The 17,986-nt window shown below is 39.0% G+C and overlaps 1 protein-coding gene across 50 annotated transcripts in view; it reads right to left on the bottom strand.

The window, feature by feature from the left end:
- The window catches only part of LOC105475296 (neuronal cell adhesion molecule), a 304,974-nt gene that overhangs the window by 31,633 nt on the left and 255,355 nt on the right, over positions 1 to 17,986 (bottom strand). For 39 of the 50 annotated variants that reach the window (XR_011622036.1, XM_011730394.2, XM_071094655.1 and 36 more), the window contains 11 exons: positions 16,333 to 16,444; positions 14,844 to 15,010; positions 14,602 to 14,749; positions 12,297 to 12,421; positions 11,823 to 11,852; positions 10,181 to 10,282; positions 4,926 to 5,123; positions 4,750 to 4,820; positions 3,193 to 3,418; positions 2,314 to 2,429; positions 716 to 920 (listed from right to left, as the gene is read on the bottom strand). Coding sequence is in view for 49 of the 50 variants with exons in the window: in XM_011730394.2 (XP_011728696.2) it covers positions 716 to 920; positions 2,314 to 2,429; positions 3,193 to 3,418; positions 4,750 to 4,820; positions 4,926 to 5,123; positions 10,181 to 10,282; positions 11,823 to 11,852; positions 12,297 to 12,421; positions 14,602 to 14,749; positions 14,844 to 15,010; positions 16,333 to 16,444 (1,500 nt within the window). In the remaining variant the exon portion in view is untranslated. The remainder of the gene's footprint in view (positions 1 to 715; positions 921 to 2,313; positions 2,430 to 3,192; positions 3,419 to 4,749; positions 4,821 to 4,925; positions 5,124 to 10,180; positions 10,283 to 11,822; positions 11,853 to 12,296; positions 12,422 to 14,601; positions 14,750 to 14,843; positions 15,011 to 16,332; positions 16,445 to 17,986) is intronic. The other 11 variants (XM_071094666.1, XM_071094668.1, XM_011730414.2 and 8 more) reach the window with 1 other exon arrangement.

Here is a 17,986-nt window from a genome sequence, read left to right as displayed (position 1 = left end):
GTAAAGCTTATTTTATTGCCTTTTCCAATCTTCATTCTTTTTACCACATGGGCCCCTCTCTCCATCACCCACAAGGCTCCATTGTCCCTGTGTCCAAATTCCTTCTCCCCCGACTCCTGGATCAATATATATTTGGTCCTCCCTTACTCCCTCCCTTGCAGTTGCCCATATCTGCAATGACTTTTCCCTCCTCTTCCCAATCCACTTGGTCAAGACTTGCAACTTTCTAACTCAGTTCAACTTTCAAATAAATCAGAGAAGTGCACTAAGAAAAAAGCTACAGAAGTAAACTATAACTTATAGAAATATTTTCCTTTCCAGGTGTTTTTGTTAGGTTATCTAATTTGGTTCTCAGGCTTTTCAGATGAGGCTACTGACACTAAGAGAAGTTATGGAACCTCTTTCAGATCAGAAAGTTAATGATCCAAATAAACGTCAAAGTAGCAAGGTTTCAGAGAGTGCGTGTGGAGAAAAATTTTAAGTCAAGGGAGAGGGCATTTCAGAGCAGCAATTTGGGTTCTGAAGCCTCCTACATACATTTAGGCCACATATGATCTGACATTTTGGTAGCTTTGTGTGTGCTGTATTCATCTATGGGAATTCCAATCCCATTTGGCTTCCAGAATATACTTTGATCAGTAGCCCTTCTGTCAGGCAAAACCTCTCAGGCTATGCTATATGTTCCTGGGATCTTAGAGACGCATCCATTCCATACCTCCTTCTGGAGTATTAAAGACTCTGTCAGGGCTGGCTGGGCCCTCCCCTTTCCCATTGACCACTCGGACATTCAGTGTGTAGTGGCTAAAGGGCTCCAGCCCCGGCAACATGCCATGCGTCTTGCTGCCTTGGAAGGTGAGGATCTTTTTCTCAATGTGACGCCTGTTTCTTTTAGATGAACTCTGTGTCTTCCAATAGTAAATCTGAAACAGCAAGAACGAAAGTCAGGAATGCACAAAGGAGGAAACAAGATTCCTTATGCTCACAAAATTGAAATTGTTGTTTTTCCAGAAAATTCCCTTGGTATATTTTAGAAGAAAATTACTAACAAAACTGATGGATATTGATTCTGAGGCAAGAGGAATAGAAGCCCATAGATAATGAGGGAAATTAAATTATAGCCACATGACAAAGCTGGGCTACACTATTTTGTCACAGGAGTCTAAGGAAAATGAAAACAGTGTGAGACCCATATGGTTTTCTCTAGAACATGAGGCAAATGGAGGACAATAGAATGTAAGTCTTTTACTTGTATAAAACATTCTAAAAATAAAAATTACTGCCCAATGTTTACATACTTTTCCAGAATACATGTTCACATACAATCTATCATTTAGTTTAATCCTAAACACCACAGTGAGGCTTTTATTACTGTCATTCATATGGTGCAGATGAACGTGTGGGCTACTAAGTGACTTTCACAGCCACAGAGCTATCAAGAGCCACAGGGGATTCTCCACTGAAAGTCTAGAGTTTTTCCACTAAATCAAACTGTATCACTTAGTTTAAAATACTCCTTTTTTTGTATTTGATTGCAGGCACAGGTTTTGGAGAGATGGGTAAGAAAGTATTGATTAATTTTGGTCACAAATCCAGAATTGTTGTTTATTAAGTTCTCTTAAATTCTTAGGAATTTAAAGGCATTTTCAAGAGACGTCAACATTTATACGGAATCTGGCAAAGCTGCGGGGGGAGCGGGAAAGGTTGAACGTGATGTAGTACAAAAAGTGACCTCTAGGGGGCAGGCTAAACAAATCAAAGTAGTGATTGCTTGGCTGCCTATCAGTAACAAATCTCTATGAATCACTGCTTCTCAAGAACAAAGATAATGGATATTTATGTTTCAGTACATCTCAAGAACAAAGATAATGGATATTTATAAGAATGACCTAGATGAGAGTATAAGGTCCTAAAGTATATTCTGAATTATTTTTAAAATGCCTAAATGATTATCAGGATAATTTTGTGTGTTCACCACATGTGGTCCATATTGCTTTAAAGCTAGCTACAGTTGGTAATATTCTAGGTCGTTAAAAAATTAATTTTCCCCATTTTGTATACATACTTAGTTGGCAGAATGTTAGATCATCAGTGGGAAAAATGGAGAAAACTTTTTTTTTTCTTATTTTGGATGCAGTGAGATTTCAAGTCAACTCTGGCAGTGGCTACCTGAGGCAATGAGCCAAATGAACTCTTCAGTCCACAAGTTCACAAAGCAATGAACCAAATAAGCCCCACCTCCTGTGGTGTGCATAACAAGTGGCATTCGCTGCTGCCCTTACTAAAGAAAGCCACAAAAGCTCCCCCTTCACTTGCCCGATAGCCTTGTAGGTGTCCTCGGATACTTTTCAGAGGTACTGGGTCCCAGTGCACCTCCGCTAAGGTACTGTTCACCACATTCACACGCACGTTCCCGGGAGCCACCATTGGGACTAGGAAAAGGACAGGGAAGTGGTAGAAGCATCAATGTTATTTTTAATTTGATCCATAAATATCACTATCTCTAATAATTTTTGGCCTGAAGCATACTCCAGTCCTGTTCTATGGATTATTAAGGCTTGAACACAGATTTTGGGGTATCTGTTTGACTTTGTGAGAGATTTTTTTTTTTTTTTAAGAGATGGCATCTTGCTATGTTGCCCAGGCTAGACTCAAATTCCTTGGCTCAAGGGATCCTCTCACCTCAGTGTCCTGAGTAGGAAAACGAGATTTTTTTAAAAGTACAATTGATCCTTGAACAACACAGGTTTGAACTGCATAGGTCCACTTACATGTGGATTTTTTTTTTCCACACAAATACAGTCAGCCCTCTACATCTGCAGGTTCTGCATCTACAGCCAAAGAAGATGGAAAACACAGTATTCTCAGGTGCAAAACCCACGGATAGGGAGGGCTGATTTTTTACATAGGCGGGTTCCATTGGGCCATCTGTGGGACTTGAGTATTTGCAGATTTGGGTGTCCAAGGCAGGGCGTCCTGGAACCAATCCCCTGTGGATACCAAGGGACAACTATACTGCAATCACCTTGAAAGTTCTGAACTTCTCTTTCTTATACAGCAGGCTATTTAAATTCAGAGAAGTCATGCAAAATAATTGCCACCTCCCTCCCTTGCAACCTGAATAGCTCTGGAAATGGCCTTGGCTTGCAAGTCTGTTTTGCTGGGGAAAAGTAGAAAGGAAACGGCATCACTTACGGTCTTCTCCAGAATGTCCCATGACTACAGCTGGCTCGGGGGCAAACCCCACGTCATTCAGGGCCTGAACTTTGATCAGATATGGAACAAAGGTTGGCGTGCCTGAGACAATATATTTGGATACATTCGCTACAACCACAGATGTCCATTCATCATCACCATCTTTCTGGCGCCAGCTAACTTTGTACTGAAGGCCTGGCCCATTAGATTCGAAACCATTCAAGGGCTACAAGAAAAGCCAAATAACCAGAGCTTATGACACAGATCAACTGCACAATCATTTACAGGAACAGCAAATTCAATTCCCAGACCTACAGAAAGTGATCACTGAAATACTAAAACACAAGCTATTAACCATTTTCTCCAGGAACCTTCTATCAACTGTGCATTTGCAATGAGATTCAAAGCTTGTTTGGGATCAACATTTCAAAGTTCGTAAATTACTATCTTGATGCAATAAACACCATATAAACCTTTCAAACTCTGGCTCTACAGTCAAGGATGGTGATTCTTCAGACATTTCGGTCACATAGAATCCTTTATATATTCCTGTTTGTGCAATAGTACATCATTGTCCATTTTACTTGCAGATGGAAACTTATGGACTGTTTTCCTCTTTATTAAAAAAAGGCTAGCCTGTCATTCTGTTGTTTCTACATGTTTGTATAAATATATGTACATATATGCATACATGTCTAAGTATGCATGTATGGATCTATCTAAAATAGGTTTTGAATTATGAGTAAATATATGTTAATTTTCCAAATCCAGAAAACACAGACAAGCTTTCCCCACTAAAGAAGTTGACTGCTGGGAATGGCCTGGTGCATGTCTTCCAGGTGGTTCTTTTTTTTTTTTTTCTTTGAGACGGAGTCTTGCTCTGTCACCCAGGCTGGAGTGCAGTGGCGTAATCTCGGCTCACTGCAACCTCTGCCTCCTGGGTTCAAGCGATTCTCCTGTCTCAGCCTCCTGAGTAGCTGGGATCACAGGCATGCACCACTACACTCGGGTAATTTTTGTATTTTTAGTAGAGATGGGGTTTCACCATGTTGGTCAGGCTGGTCTCAAACTCCTGACCTCATGATATGCCCGCCTCGGCCTCCCAAAGTGCTAGGATTACAGGCGTGAGCCACTGGCCCCGGCCCCAGCCCCAGGTGGTTCTTTATGATAGCTAGCATTTTTTTGAGCACGTGTATCTGCTAGGCACTGTTCTAGGTGCTTTATATGTATTAGCTCCTTTAATGCTGTGAAACTGGTTCTACTATTATTCTCATCACACATGTGCCTAACAGAGATGTTCAACAACTGGCCTAAGGTCACAGAGTTAGTAGCAGAGCTGCGATTTGTACCAAATCATTTTGACTCCAGAGCTCAAGCTTTTAACAACTACATAATACTGCCTCTTAAGTACAGATATATATGTATCTTTATATATATATATATTTTTTTTCCCCCAGAAATAGGTGAAATGAGATTTTAATGTAGATATTATTTTCAAACAACTTTTTTTTTTCACTCTAAAAAATAGCGAATAAATTTGAAGGCATCATAGCTCACCTTCCATGTAATCACCAAATTATCAGGCTCTGATCCCAGTCCTTCCACAGCTGTGGGATTTTTATCTGGTTCTGGAAGTTAAGCAGCCACACATGCGTAAGCTTTGGTCTTTTGTGAAAAGTGGAAAACTTTTTTATTTCATTTTGCACCCTAGAAGTCCTGCTTTCCCGCTTTACCTGAGGCTTTCGTCAAATATTGCTCAGAGGCCTCGCTGGGCAAGCTCTTCCCGATGCTGTTCACTGCCATGACGCGGAAGGAGTAGTTCACGTAAGGAGACAGCTTCAGCTGGGCTGTGGTCTGTGTTCCAGAAACTTCAGTTTGGTGGTGCCACAGTCCTGGCTCGTGCATTGTATCTTCATATTCGATGATGAATTCTGGTCACGACACACACACACCCAACCCAAGACCGTGAATTCAGTCAACCCAGGGGTAGCTGGGTAGCTGCTAGCTATAACTAACAGGGCAACCCAACACAAGCAACCAAACATGAATTATTTTACTTTCAAGAAAAATGCCATTAAAATATTTTGATTTCAGAGTTATCATTATCCTCAATACTTAAGCACACATAACATTTTAGTGGAAAATGGCATCTCACTGTATTTAATTTCTCCTTTTACAAAAAAAAATTTGACCACCTTTTCATATATTTAAACTTTTTAGGGATACATGGATTAATTCATAACAGTTTTAGATTTTACCAGACCTGGTATTCTTTCTCTAGCATGCTGAGTTTAGTTACTTAAAACTGTTTAGAATTAATCCATATATCCCTAAAAAGTTTAAATATAAGAAAAGATCAAATTTTTTTTCATAATAGTATAAATTAAATTAAATATAGTCAGTGCCATTTTCTACTAAACATATTGGCAATTAAGTCCACTAAACACACTGGCAATAATCAAAGGTTTAACACACTTTGTTGATATGACACAAGGAATCAAGCATTCTCTGACTTTGTAGGAAGTGTAAGTTGGGACAACTTCTATATAAGACAATTTAGAAAATCTGTCAATATTTAAGGCACATACTAAATTTTACTTCTAGCAATTTATTTTGAATAAATGGGCTCACACAAATGGCTCAAACACACATGAGAAAGAATTTACATTGCCGTGTTATTTGCAATTGAAGCAACCTAATTGCAAACAACCTAAACATCCATCAACAGGACACTGACTAAACAAATTACACTGTATCCACACAATGGAATGCTCTGCAGCTGTTAAAAGTGACTGTCAGCCAGGTGCGGTGGCTCACACCTGTAATTTCAGCACTTTGGGAGACCCAGGTGGGTGGAGTCCAGGAGTCTGAGACCAGCCTGGGCAACAAAACCTCATCTCTACAAAAAATTAGCTGGGTGTAGTGTGCAACTATAGTTCCAGCTACTGGGGAGGCTGAGGTGGGAGGATCACCTGAGCCCAGGAAGTCAAGGCTTCAGTGAACCATGATCAAGCCACTGCACTCCAGCCTGGGCAACAGAGTGAAACTCTGTCGAGAGAGAGAGAGAGAGAGAGAGAGAGAGAGAGAGAGATAGAGAGAGAGAGAGAATAGGGCTGTTCCATACGTACTGAAATGGAATGATTTCTAAAGCGTATTGTCAAGTGAAACCAAGCAGGATATGGAATCATGTGTGCTAGATACTATGCTTGTGTAAATGTAAAACAAAATCACTGTAACAAATAAACAGACATATTCACTTGCATATAAATGCATACTACCTCTCAGAGAATATAAAGCAATAATACTGGTGTGGCCAGAGGAGCCAGGAGACAGGGGCAGGAGGAAGACATACTTTTCAGTGCATACCCTCTGCATCTACTAAAATTCTGTGGTATGTACACATTTTACCCTTGTAAAATAATAGGTAGTTGGATATTCACTGATTGCCTACTATGGGCCAGGTACCATGATATGCACGGTAAACACAAAGATAAACTAAAACTATTGTATGTGTTGCAGTGGTTCAAAACTAAGTCCTTGGAGTTCTTCTTTCAATCCACATTCATCTTTGGGTGATCTTCAGTCCTATAAACGGATGACTTTCACATTTACATCTGTAGCCCAGACCTCTTCCCTGAACTGCAGACTCAGAAAGTCCAATTGTCTGCTCGACAATTCCACTTGGTTGTCCATGACAGCATCTCAAACTGGATAGTACCAAAACTAATTCTAATCTTCCTCTCCAACTGATAGTGACAACCCAGGTCAAAACCTGGAATCCTTCTTATTTCCCTACTTCCTCCACACTCTCGGTAGTACAGTGGCCTGTACCATTAAGATATATCCAAAATCTGACCATTTCTCAGTCTATTCCAGGCCACCCTCATCTCTTGTGTGAATTATCACATAACCTCTTAATTCAGTAGTTCCCAAACTTTCTCGGTTTATGGTATACTTAGTGTCTCTGTAATTTATTTTTCATGGCTCCCTTACGCCAAAAGAATTACCTAATGTTTTCATGTATTAAGTAGCTAGATTCATACAACTTGATATATATTTATATCTTAAATAAATGTAAACAATTTAAATTTTAAACAATTTTAAATCTATTTATATCTTAACAATGTAAAGCTTCTCTTATATAAGTTCTCAAACCTTGTAAACAGATTGGACACCACCTTCCACATTTCCTATTCCCCACTGATTTCCATGTGGCACTTGCTTTTTATCACAGCAAACACTTTGCAGAGATAACATTATCACAAAATGACATGGGATATAAAGTTGAACCTGTAATCTGCCTCAAGCTAATTTCATGTGATGTTTGAAAGATGTCACTGTTGTTTGTTTTTTTTTAATATCGGAATTCAAAAGTTAAAACTTTAAGATTATTCCAAGGAAGGTACCCCTGTGAATTCACTGAGGTACCACAGGGCACTTCAGTGCACAGTTTGGGAACCACGGTCTTACCCAGTCTCTCTGCTTCCCCTCCTGTTCTTCTATACACTATTTTCAATAGACAAGCCAGAGTTATTCATTCATCACTCTTCTGTTAAAACCTCCAAGGCTTCCCCATCCTCACAGTGGCCTACAGAACCTTGCACAATTCCCACTCCACACACCCACCACCTAACTCTTTGCCTCTTTGACCTTCTCTCCTCCTTCACTTTCCCTTGGTCATTTCGCTGCAACCACACAGGCATCCTAGCAGGCATGCCCTGTCTTAGGGCCTTTGCTCTTTTCCTTTGCTCTTGCTGTAAAGTTCTTCCCCTAAACAACTGCATAGTGTGCTCACTGACCTCCCTCGCCTGTCTTGATGGATGTATTCAAATGTTCTTTTCTTAGTGTGGCCTTTCCTATTCACACTATTCACAATTATACCCCTAGCTCCACATCTCTTTCTGCTGATTTGTTTTTTGCATGCCCTAAACACATATAAACACAATCATATGTATGAGTTTGAGTCCTCTAGGAAGCAAAGGCTAAGACAGAATTAGAAGTGCAAGAGGTGACCAGGCGCGGTGGCTCATGCCTGTAATCCCAGCACTTTGGGAGGCCGAGGTGGGAGGATCACAAGGTCAGGAGATCGAGACCATCCTGGCTAACACAGTGAAACCCCATCTCTACTAAAAATGCAAAAAACAACAAAAAAGGTGGCAGGTGCCTGTAGTCCTACCTACTCGGGAGGCTGAGGCAGGAGAATGGCATGAACCCGGGAGGCGGAGCTTGCAGTGAGCCAAGATCACACCACTGCACTCCAGCCTGGGCAACAAAGCGAGACTCCGTCAAAAAAAAAGAAAAGAAAAAAGAAAAAAAAGAAGTGCAAGAGGTCTATTTGGGAAAATGTCCATGGAAGAAAAATGGGAGAGGAAGCAGGGAAGCCTGAAGGAGGGAAGACCCTCAGAACACAACGCTGGTCTGACATCTGTAACAGGAAGAGGGGGAGGGAAGGAGGAGTGAGTAGTAGGAGCCTCAGGCTACACTATAGTATAGCTCTGAGATAGTCTCAGCCAGGTCAACCAGGAGCCCAGAGTACAGTCTGCACAGGAGAAGAGTTCTGTATTAGGCACGTGTGACCTCTGGGACCTTTGCTGTGCCCAGTCACTGGAGCACCCCAAGGAGTGTGGCCTCATGTGAACCCTGCAGTGGAGCCTTAGAGAAAGAAAAGTAGATGGAGGCTGTCAGTTAACACTCCTTCCAGCAGGTTCGCTCTTGAAGGTAGATCTGAGTCTCTGCATGTGTGCATGTATATACATATTTTTACATGCAGATATAATGACACTATATTTAATAATGTATTATTAATTTTATTTATGTCCTCATCTAAAATATAAGCTCTATAACCACAGAGATTTTTACTATTTTGTTTTAGAACAATGTCTGGCACTCAAAATATCTGTAGGCACTCAAAAATATCTGTTGAATGAATGAGTAATGAATGAAAGAGTAGAAATGCCTTGAAATCTAATGATATTATTTTAATATAGGCACAAAGAGTCTCCAAGTCAACTAACCAGCTAACTCCAGCTAATGTACAAAATGAGCTAGAAGACTGGGCCTGGATGAATGTGTGTTCTGATCAAGTACAATGAACACACAAGTAGGGAAAAGAGCACCATTAAACAACACAAGATAGAGGGGAGGCTTTTGTTAAATTTTAGTGGAAATATTCTACTTTACCAGGAGATGCAATACATCAACACACCTGTCATTTGAGAATCATCTTAGGTAGTCATCAGAAAGGAATTTAGTCTTCCTGCAGTATATGCCTGAAGGTAATAATGTATTTCAGGCATGTGACCTGATTGTGTCTGCCTCTTAAGTATCTCTTTGGTTTTACAATTAAACTTCTAAGCTTACCTATAGTCTAATTTTATTATGCTCTTCTAGTATCCTTATGACATTGTCTTTCATTATCTTATTTCCTAGGCCTAGGCTTATGTCACCAAGGTGAGAAGCTCACATTGTTGAATGGGCAACTTTGTAGCAGGGACTAATGGAAAGAAAGAGACCTAGGTTGGAAGTTAGGTAGAACCTGTTATCTCCACCCAGTTCTGTTACCAACAGTGGGTTGAAAAGTTACTTTACTCATCAAGTCTCAATTTCCTAATATGAAGACAGGGCTCTTCAGCACTTGTTCCTCCTAACCTTTTCTCCCAGAAGAAACGGGCAAAATAAACTAACTTAAGGTGTATCTTCCTATGTGGTAGATATTTAAAGTGATTTTTATGGATCTTAAACACAAATGACAGTGTATCTGATTAATCAACTTCTTCAGCAATTAAGTGGTGTCCTATTCTATAAGGTGTAACCAGGAATAATTTCAGCTTTGAAGAGAGGAAGGATATAAATAAATATTTTTGTTCTATCAGTAACAAAGCAGAGAATCCCAGTAAATATCTTTGTGAGGAAATTTAGTTGACTGTTACAAAGTGCTTCAAACATAGCCATTTAGTTGATCAGTAATAGAGCAAATAATACCACATACTTGTAATGGGGCTATTGTTGTCATCGCCTGGGGTCCATGACAGTTGAACACTTTTGTCAAGTTGATCTGTCAATTCTAAGTCAAAGGGAGGATTTGGGACATCTGTAGACCAAAGATACACACATCATGGTCACCCATCCATCTTTAAGAGGCTCTCCTTTACTCGTGATACTATTCACAGAGGGGACATCTTAAAGACACAGCACACTTGATAGTCAATGGGCATGCAACTGAAAGGAAATGTGCACAGCTGAGGTTGCTGGGAACACAGGAGCACACCCAAGATAATCCATCAATGAGTTCTGCTCACTTGTTTTTCAAAGGAAATGAGAACATTTGTAACCAAACCCAGTGAAGCCGACACATGTGGTTCATCAGCACTCTCAGCGTTTCTTCTCATAAACATGAATGGGCACAAACATGAAAAATAATAAGCTTAATTTCTAATACATGGGAAATAGAGAATAGCAACTGCTGAAAAAAGAAATATAGGCAAATAAAAGGTGCTGTTTAAAGAAAATTCAAATGTTCTTTCTGAAACATGCTGAATAACAGATTTTGGGGCTCTGAAAGAATATTTATATTTGCAAAAGAATCCTGACATAGATGCTATGGAGGTAGCCCTCAGCATGCATAAGTGTGTTTACTCCCGGAGGACAACAGTGTAGAGACAGACACATGTTGGGATGAAGGTGTCCCAGAAGCATGTCTGCCTCTTCCAATGGTGCTTCTGAGATCCAGAGAGTTACCGTTCCCCCCAGGCCTTTATCTGACCTTGCTCCTAGGAATAACTCTGGCTCTTAGGGGACCGGAGACCATATAAACATATGTGCTTTTTTTTCTTATCAGTCATAAAACAGTAAATGTCTACAAAGCACAGGTTTTATATTGGATAATTAGATACAATATTAATAATATTGTGCAAAATCAGCTGAGATTATGCCAAAAAATTGATTTTTGTATTGATGTGCTGAATAAAGATGAAGGTTCTCTAAATAAAAAGATTTCTGGAAAAAATGATTTCAAAAAAAGATTTCAAAAAAAATGATTTTTGACTTGTTTTCCAGATTCTAAAAAGCCACACAACATGAATGTACCCCTCCTTTTGGTCTTTCTTGAGTGATTTGCCTTTTGTCAACACATGGTGAGTTGGTTTTCTCTGATATAAAAGTTAAATGTTCTAAATATCCATTTTTCCCCATATACATTTCTTGAAAATGGAATCCCAAAACAAGATTTATTTTTCCCAAACAATTTTAATAAATTGAGGTGAAAACCTAATTTGCAGAATGATATTAGAAATAGCTTTTTCATTCTGTAAAATGTGAATGATGGCTTTTGAAAAAGCACTATGCTACTTTACAAGGAAATGGCATCAAAGAGGGATTTTATCAAACAAAGTGATTTTATAATAGCACATGAACTATTTAGAAACAACTGGCAACGAACTTGGTGAAAAATCTAGGGTTATGATGAAGAAATGATTCATTGTCAGCAAATGGATGACACAATGTAACAACTGACAGAGCCCTTTTCCTTAAGAAACACAATTATGTGACACAGAAAAGAAAGTTGTGAATATTTTCTGCAAATGTGAAATTGTTTGACAGAAAACAGAGAAAGAAGACTCATATTAGTTTACCGTAAACGGGAGCTGGAGTTGGAGTAGGAGCTAGAAAGGACATTAATATAAAGGATTTTAATCAAAATTAGTAATGGAAAGATACAAGATAGCACAAGATGACAAAGATTGTACATTATTCAAGTTTATAAAATTAAGCCCCATGCTTAGCTGTGAGACACGGCATTGATAAACATGCAGTAACAATTTAGGAAAAAAACCTTCAATTTTAGATACAAGTAGATTATTTCTCCTTATTTTATTACAAAAAAGGTTACTAATGTGCATATCCACCATTTCACCCAGTGCTGCTACACAGAATATTTATACTGAAATTATTGCCTCCAAGACATCTTTCAAAGAAGAAAAACATGGGTACGAACTCACCCATGCATATTAACAAGCAATTATTTGATATTTACAATTTTTATCTTATTTTTTCTTTTCAACCAAATGCAGGGAAGGCAGTTGTGCTATTTTTGTTCCCGTTCTTACCAACAACGCTAAGCACAGCGCTGGCGGAGACGCTGTCCAGAGTGGTGTTGGCCACACACGTGTAGGTCCCACTGTCATTGTCACTGACATCAGCTATCACCAGATGATCCTTGTCAACAGTGAACCTGTGGATAGAATGCATTCAGAGCAGCTGAAACAGACATGCAGCCATACCCTATAATTGCTTCACTGGCAGGAAAGAAACTGTAAATTTGATAAAGGAGAAAGATGGTAAACATTTTCTAAAGTTAGAGCAAAATACCCGTTAAGAATGATTAAAGTTGAAAAACAATGAGAATTAATTAGAATCTTGGGTTAGAAGGGATAAGTCTTCTGGTACTGTGTTTTTCAACCAGGCCTCTAGAGCACGGGTCTGCAAACCCTGGGCCAAGAACTGGGTACTGTCCTGTTAGGAACTGGGCTGCAGAGGGGACCACTGCTCTAGAGGGTGTGGTGGGACTTTCCTTAAGGCCCCAGGGGAATGGGGTGAGTGAAGCTGAGCTCCACCTCCTGTCAGATTAGTGGCAGCATTAGATTCTCACAGGAAGGTGAACTCTATTGTGAACTGTGCAAGCGAGAGATCTAGATTGTGCTCTCCTTATGACAATCTAATGCCTGATGATCTGTCACTGTATATATTACATGTAATAATATATACATGTATATACATATTACAACGTAATAATAATAGAAATAAAGTGCACAATAAATGTAATGCACTTGAATTATCCTGAAACCATTGTGCCCCCACCCTGTCCATGGAAAAATTGTCTTCCATGAAACCAGTCCCTGGTGCCAAAAAGGTTGGAGACCACTTCACTGCTCTAGAGGGAGAGGAAGGAGCTTCCTTAAGTTCCCAGCAGAATGAGGTGAAGGATAGTTCCAGCATTATCCTTACTAAAGGGCTTTACTAAGGCTTTTGCTGCCAAGAAACATTGGAAAACCACTCATTCAGTTCAATTTCTTTCAAAGTATATATTTTAAATACTTCATTACTTACTGCAGAAAATCATGTCATTTTCTTACATGTATAAATTCCCATAGGAGAAATTAAATGCAAATAATAATAATTTGCTTTATCACTAGAAACAAGAAGATTTAGATGAACAATCTCTCAAGAGTTTTCTACAGGGAACTTGTGGGCATGAAAAATTGCTCAGTAGATAAAAAAATTAATGTATGGAGGATTCATGTATTATTTTAATGAAGCTGTATAAGTCATAAACTGTCTTCTCAGTTAATTTCCAAGTAAAAGCTTCAGCCAGTTAACCTGATGGCCCTTTCTTTATGTTTCCTTTTAATCTTTTTTTTAAGTCAGGGTCTCACTCTATCACCCAGGCTGGAGCGCAGTGGTGCAGTCATGGCTTACTGCAGTCTCAATCTTCTGGGCTCAGGTAATTCTCCCACCTCAGCCTTCCAGGTAACTGGGACCACAGGTGTGAGACCACCACACTCGGTTATCCTTTTCATCTTTATCAACTCAACAAATAAAATTGACTAGTTCAAACATAAAATTAGATGGAGACTCTAGGCACATAAAAGAGAAGGCCACAGAGTTCTTCTGGGGTCATTAACAAGCAATAGGGCAATATTTAGACAGCACAACTTTAGGTGAGCTGCAGGTGAACCATAGAAACGATTTTAACCAGAATACAGCATTCCTTCTAATAGAGAGTGAGGCCTATAGCCACTCTGCTAAAACACACACATTCTACTCTGTACTACTATGTCAAATGGAGGGTCTCATCTGGAAAATGCCATGACATTTCTTCCATTCTTAACTACATCTGCAGTATGCTTGGGTTCTTTTAAATTCTCTACCTGTTTTTGTTTTTCCTTCCCCTTTCACTGGCTTTAGGTAAAATCAAAAGAAAAACTCCCTATCCAAATAAAAATGAGTGTCTTTTAAAATACTGACAAGGATTTGAGCAGTCTTTTGTGATTAAACAGGTCATATTTCTGCTTTTTTGTAGAATGGTAATGAAAACATCTGTTGAAACTTCACTGTTCAAGGTATAAAACAATGGATGCTGTCCAAGGCCTGAGGGTTTTATCCCATCCTGAATTACACAAGAGACCAGCACGCAAAGATAGACCAACATTCTCAGGGTCCTATTTCGATCACACGATACCTTCTTGGGTAGATACATTTTACAGTAGGGAGAAAATGCATATCTCTCTATTTTGGAGACAGCAGACTTCAGAAACTAAAAACATCACCATAATTGACTACATAGTAGACCTTTAGTTCAAGAATAGCTTAAAGAAAGAATGAAGAGAAAGAAAAGAAATCGTCTTCAAATACCTTTCATCACTGGGCAGTTCCCTATTGTCCTTCAGCCACAGGACAGTGAGGGTTAAAGTGTAATCATGTTTCACTTTGCATTCAAAGGACACCATGCTCCCTCTTTGCACAACTGCATATTCGGGCTGTTTAATGATCCATGTAGGATCTGAAATGTAAAGTTATCATTATCCATTTGGCAAAGCTGGAGAATTTGTTCAAAGTCATTTAAAAATTTAAAAAACACATTACCTCTGCCTTACCTTTGATTTCTAAGTGAACTTCATTCTTTGCCATCCCTAATTTATTCCTTGCAACACACGTATAAGTTCCCGTACTGTCCTTTTGGGCCACAGGAATTTCCAAAGTTCCATTTTCATGTAAAACATAAATATCTTCATGAAGAGCACTTCCTTTAGCTCCTTTAAACCTTCATTACAGAAATTATCACAATGAGAATAAAAACACATCATATTTTGAAGTCAGACATAAAATGCCATATTCAAGGTCAACATGACCATGATGAATGTGAAAGTTACAAGGCTAGAAGGATTGTATTTTTTAAAGTATAAATAGGAAAATATTCAGAGGAGGGAAAAAAGAGCATGTATGTCAGAGAGGAGAAACGGATGAAGCAAACTATGTGTGAATCTGTTACCTTCACTAGGAAAAGCATTTGCATAAGCATCCATTTTTCTTCTCTGGGGTTGAGGTAGGGGCCTGGGGAAATGTTCCTTTAATCTTAACCCTGCATTTATTCTGACCTCAGTAGCTGGAACTTAGCACAGCATCTGGGACCTGACAGTTGATCAGTAAAGAATGTTCCAGTTTTCTTCCAGTCATTCTTTCTGAGCCATTGCTTATCCACCCTAGCCTTGTCTCTTTCAGCTAAAGTAAACAAGCTAGGTGAGGACTTAAACCTTGGGTGGCATATGAAAGGGGATGCTTTGAAGCAGGGAGTGAAAGAACATGGGAGAGCCTGGCTGGATCCAAGTCAGGAAGATCTGGTGCAAGAAGTACTCAGGAGAAACAATGGTAATAACAAATTCTGCTTTGGAAAGCTTATAGAACCCTCCACTATCCCACAGGATATTTTATTATCAAGGAATATCCCCTAACTAGTCCCTCCAGCCACTACTCACAAACTCCCAGGGGATGTCCATGGCATTGTGAAATATAGCAGCCTTAAAAAAAAATCATTCACATGTAGATCTGTGCTTGATAGAGTATGCTGCTAAACAGATTATACACGTGAAAGTATTTAACATAGAGGCAGTAGTCAATAAATATTTGTGAAATAATGAATGAATTTAATAATTAACAGTGTAGGCCAAGCACAGTGGCTCACACGTACACTCCCAGCACTTTGGGAGGCTGAGGCGGGTGGATTACCTGAGGTTACGAGTTTGAGATCAGCCGGGCCAACATGGTGAAATCCCCTCTCTACTAAAAGTACAAAAAATTAGCCAGATGTAGTGGTGGGCACCTGTAGGCCCAGCTACTCTAGAGGCTGAGGCAGGAGACATGCTTGAACCCAAGAGGTGGAGGCTGCAGTGAGCTGTGATTGTGCCACTGCACTCCAGCCTGGGTAATGAAGTGAGACTCTGTCTCAAAAGAAAAAAAAATTAACAGTGTAATGGATTGTGCACCACCTTTCCCTGTTTGTTTTTTGAATAAAACCCAACATATTTAGAACATGAAGGCTTTAGTGAACATTTGAAGTATTGAAAAACACATAGAGCTGCTACTTACCATTCTATGGTTGGGAGAGGAGACCCAAAGAAGGCACAGTCTAGTAAAGCAGGCCTGTTTGCAATGACCTGGTAGAGTGTGTTTGCAGGTGTGAGGATTCGTGGTGGCTCAGCTATAAATATTTTTAAAAGGTAAAGTAATATTAGAATACATTTTAGGACTACATTTTATTGTATTTTGTTTTAAGGTCATTAAAGTTTATGGTAAAGCACAAGCAACCTATCTCTCTCCTTATGTTCTCTATCAGGCATAATGCTGCCAGTCACTCAAGGCAGAAAAATACATTTTTTCCTCCCTCTACCTCCTGCCCCACTTCTTGCTCAGGCGTCATTTTAGTTGTTGATATACTGTGAGTCCATTGCAGTCAGGGAATGAGACTTTTTATTGTTTTATCCCCAGCACAGTGTCTGGCACAAAAATAACAGCCAAGTATATTTTTGTTGAATGACTGACTCATCATAACCCTAGTGGATGGGAATGGTGGAGAACACATAAGCTGGCAGAAAGAAGCAGAGTGATGAGTGTGATGACTAAAAAAATGGAACCACAGCAACAAAAACAAAAATAGACAAACTAAAAAGCTTGCATAGCCAAGGAGATAGTCAACAGAGTGAAGAGACAAGCTATGGAAGGGGAGAAAAAATTTGCAAACTATATATCTGGTAAGGGGTTAATACTAAAATAAATAAAGAACTCAAATAATTTAATAGTAAGAAAATGAATAACCTGGTTAAAAATGCGCAAGGCATTGGACTAGACAGTTCTCAAAAGAAGATACACAAATGGCCAACAGGTATATGGGAAAATGCCCAACATCACCAATCATCAGATAAACGTTAATTAAAACCACAATGAGATATTATGTCACACCTATTAGAATGGTTATTATCAAAAAGAGGAGATCTAAGTTTTGGCAAGGAGGTAGAGAAAAGGGGACACTTAAACACTGTGGGAGGGAATATAAGTTAGTATAGCCATTATGGAAAATACTATAACGATTGTTTATACTGTTTATACTCAAAATATTAAAAATAAAACTACCGTATGAGCCAACAATCCCATTACTGGGTATATATCCAAAGGAAATGAAATCAGCATGTTGAGATATTTGAACTCCCTTGTTCATTGCAGTATTATTCACAATAGCCAAGATATGGTATCAACCTAAATGCCCATCAATGAATGAATGGAATAAAGAAACTGTGGCATATACACACAATGGAATAACATCCAGCCTTAAAAAAGAAGGAAATTCTGTCATTTCCTTCATGTCATTCATGTCATGATCATATGAATGAACCTGGAGGACATTATGTTAAGTGAAACAGGCCAGATACAGAAAGACAAATGTGGCATGCTCTCCCTTATATGTAAAATCTAAAAATGCCGGACTCATAAAAGTAGAGCTGAAAAAGGAACAAGCAGCCAGAAGTGCTTTCTCAACATCCACCAAAATCTTAACTGCTTAGCTCTTCATGGGATTAGTGACCTTCATTTCAAGCATATGCACATGTACCCTAGAACTTAAAGTATAATAATAAATAAATAAATAAATAAATAAATAAATAATAAATAATAAAATTAAAAAAAAAAGAAAAATACCAAGTATTGGTTGGCTTTCTGATGGTAATTTTGTTTGAAAAGGAAGCATATT

Source organism: Macaca nemestrina, chromosome 4, assembly GCF_043159975.1.
Source record: "Macaca nemestrina isolate mMacNem1 chromosome 4, mMacNem.hap1, whole genome shotgun sequence".
NCBI classification, from domain to species: Eukaryota; Metazoa; Chordata; class Mammalia; order Primates; family Cercopithecidae; genus Macaca; species Macaca nemestrina.
The sequence above is the reverse complement of the archived record's forward strand: the minus strand, read 5'-3'. Positions and strand labels throughout refer to the sequence as shown.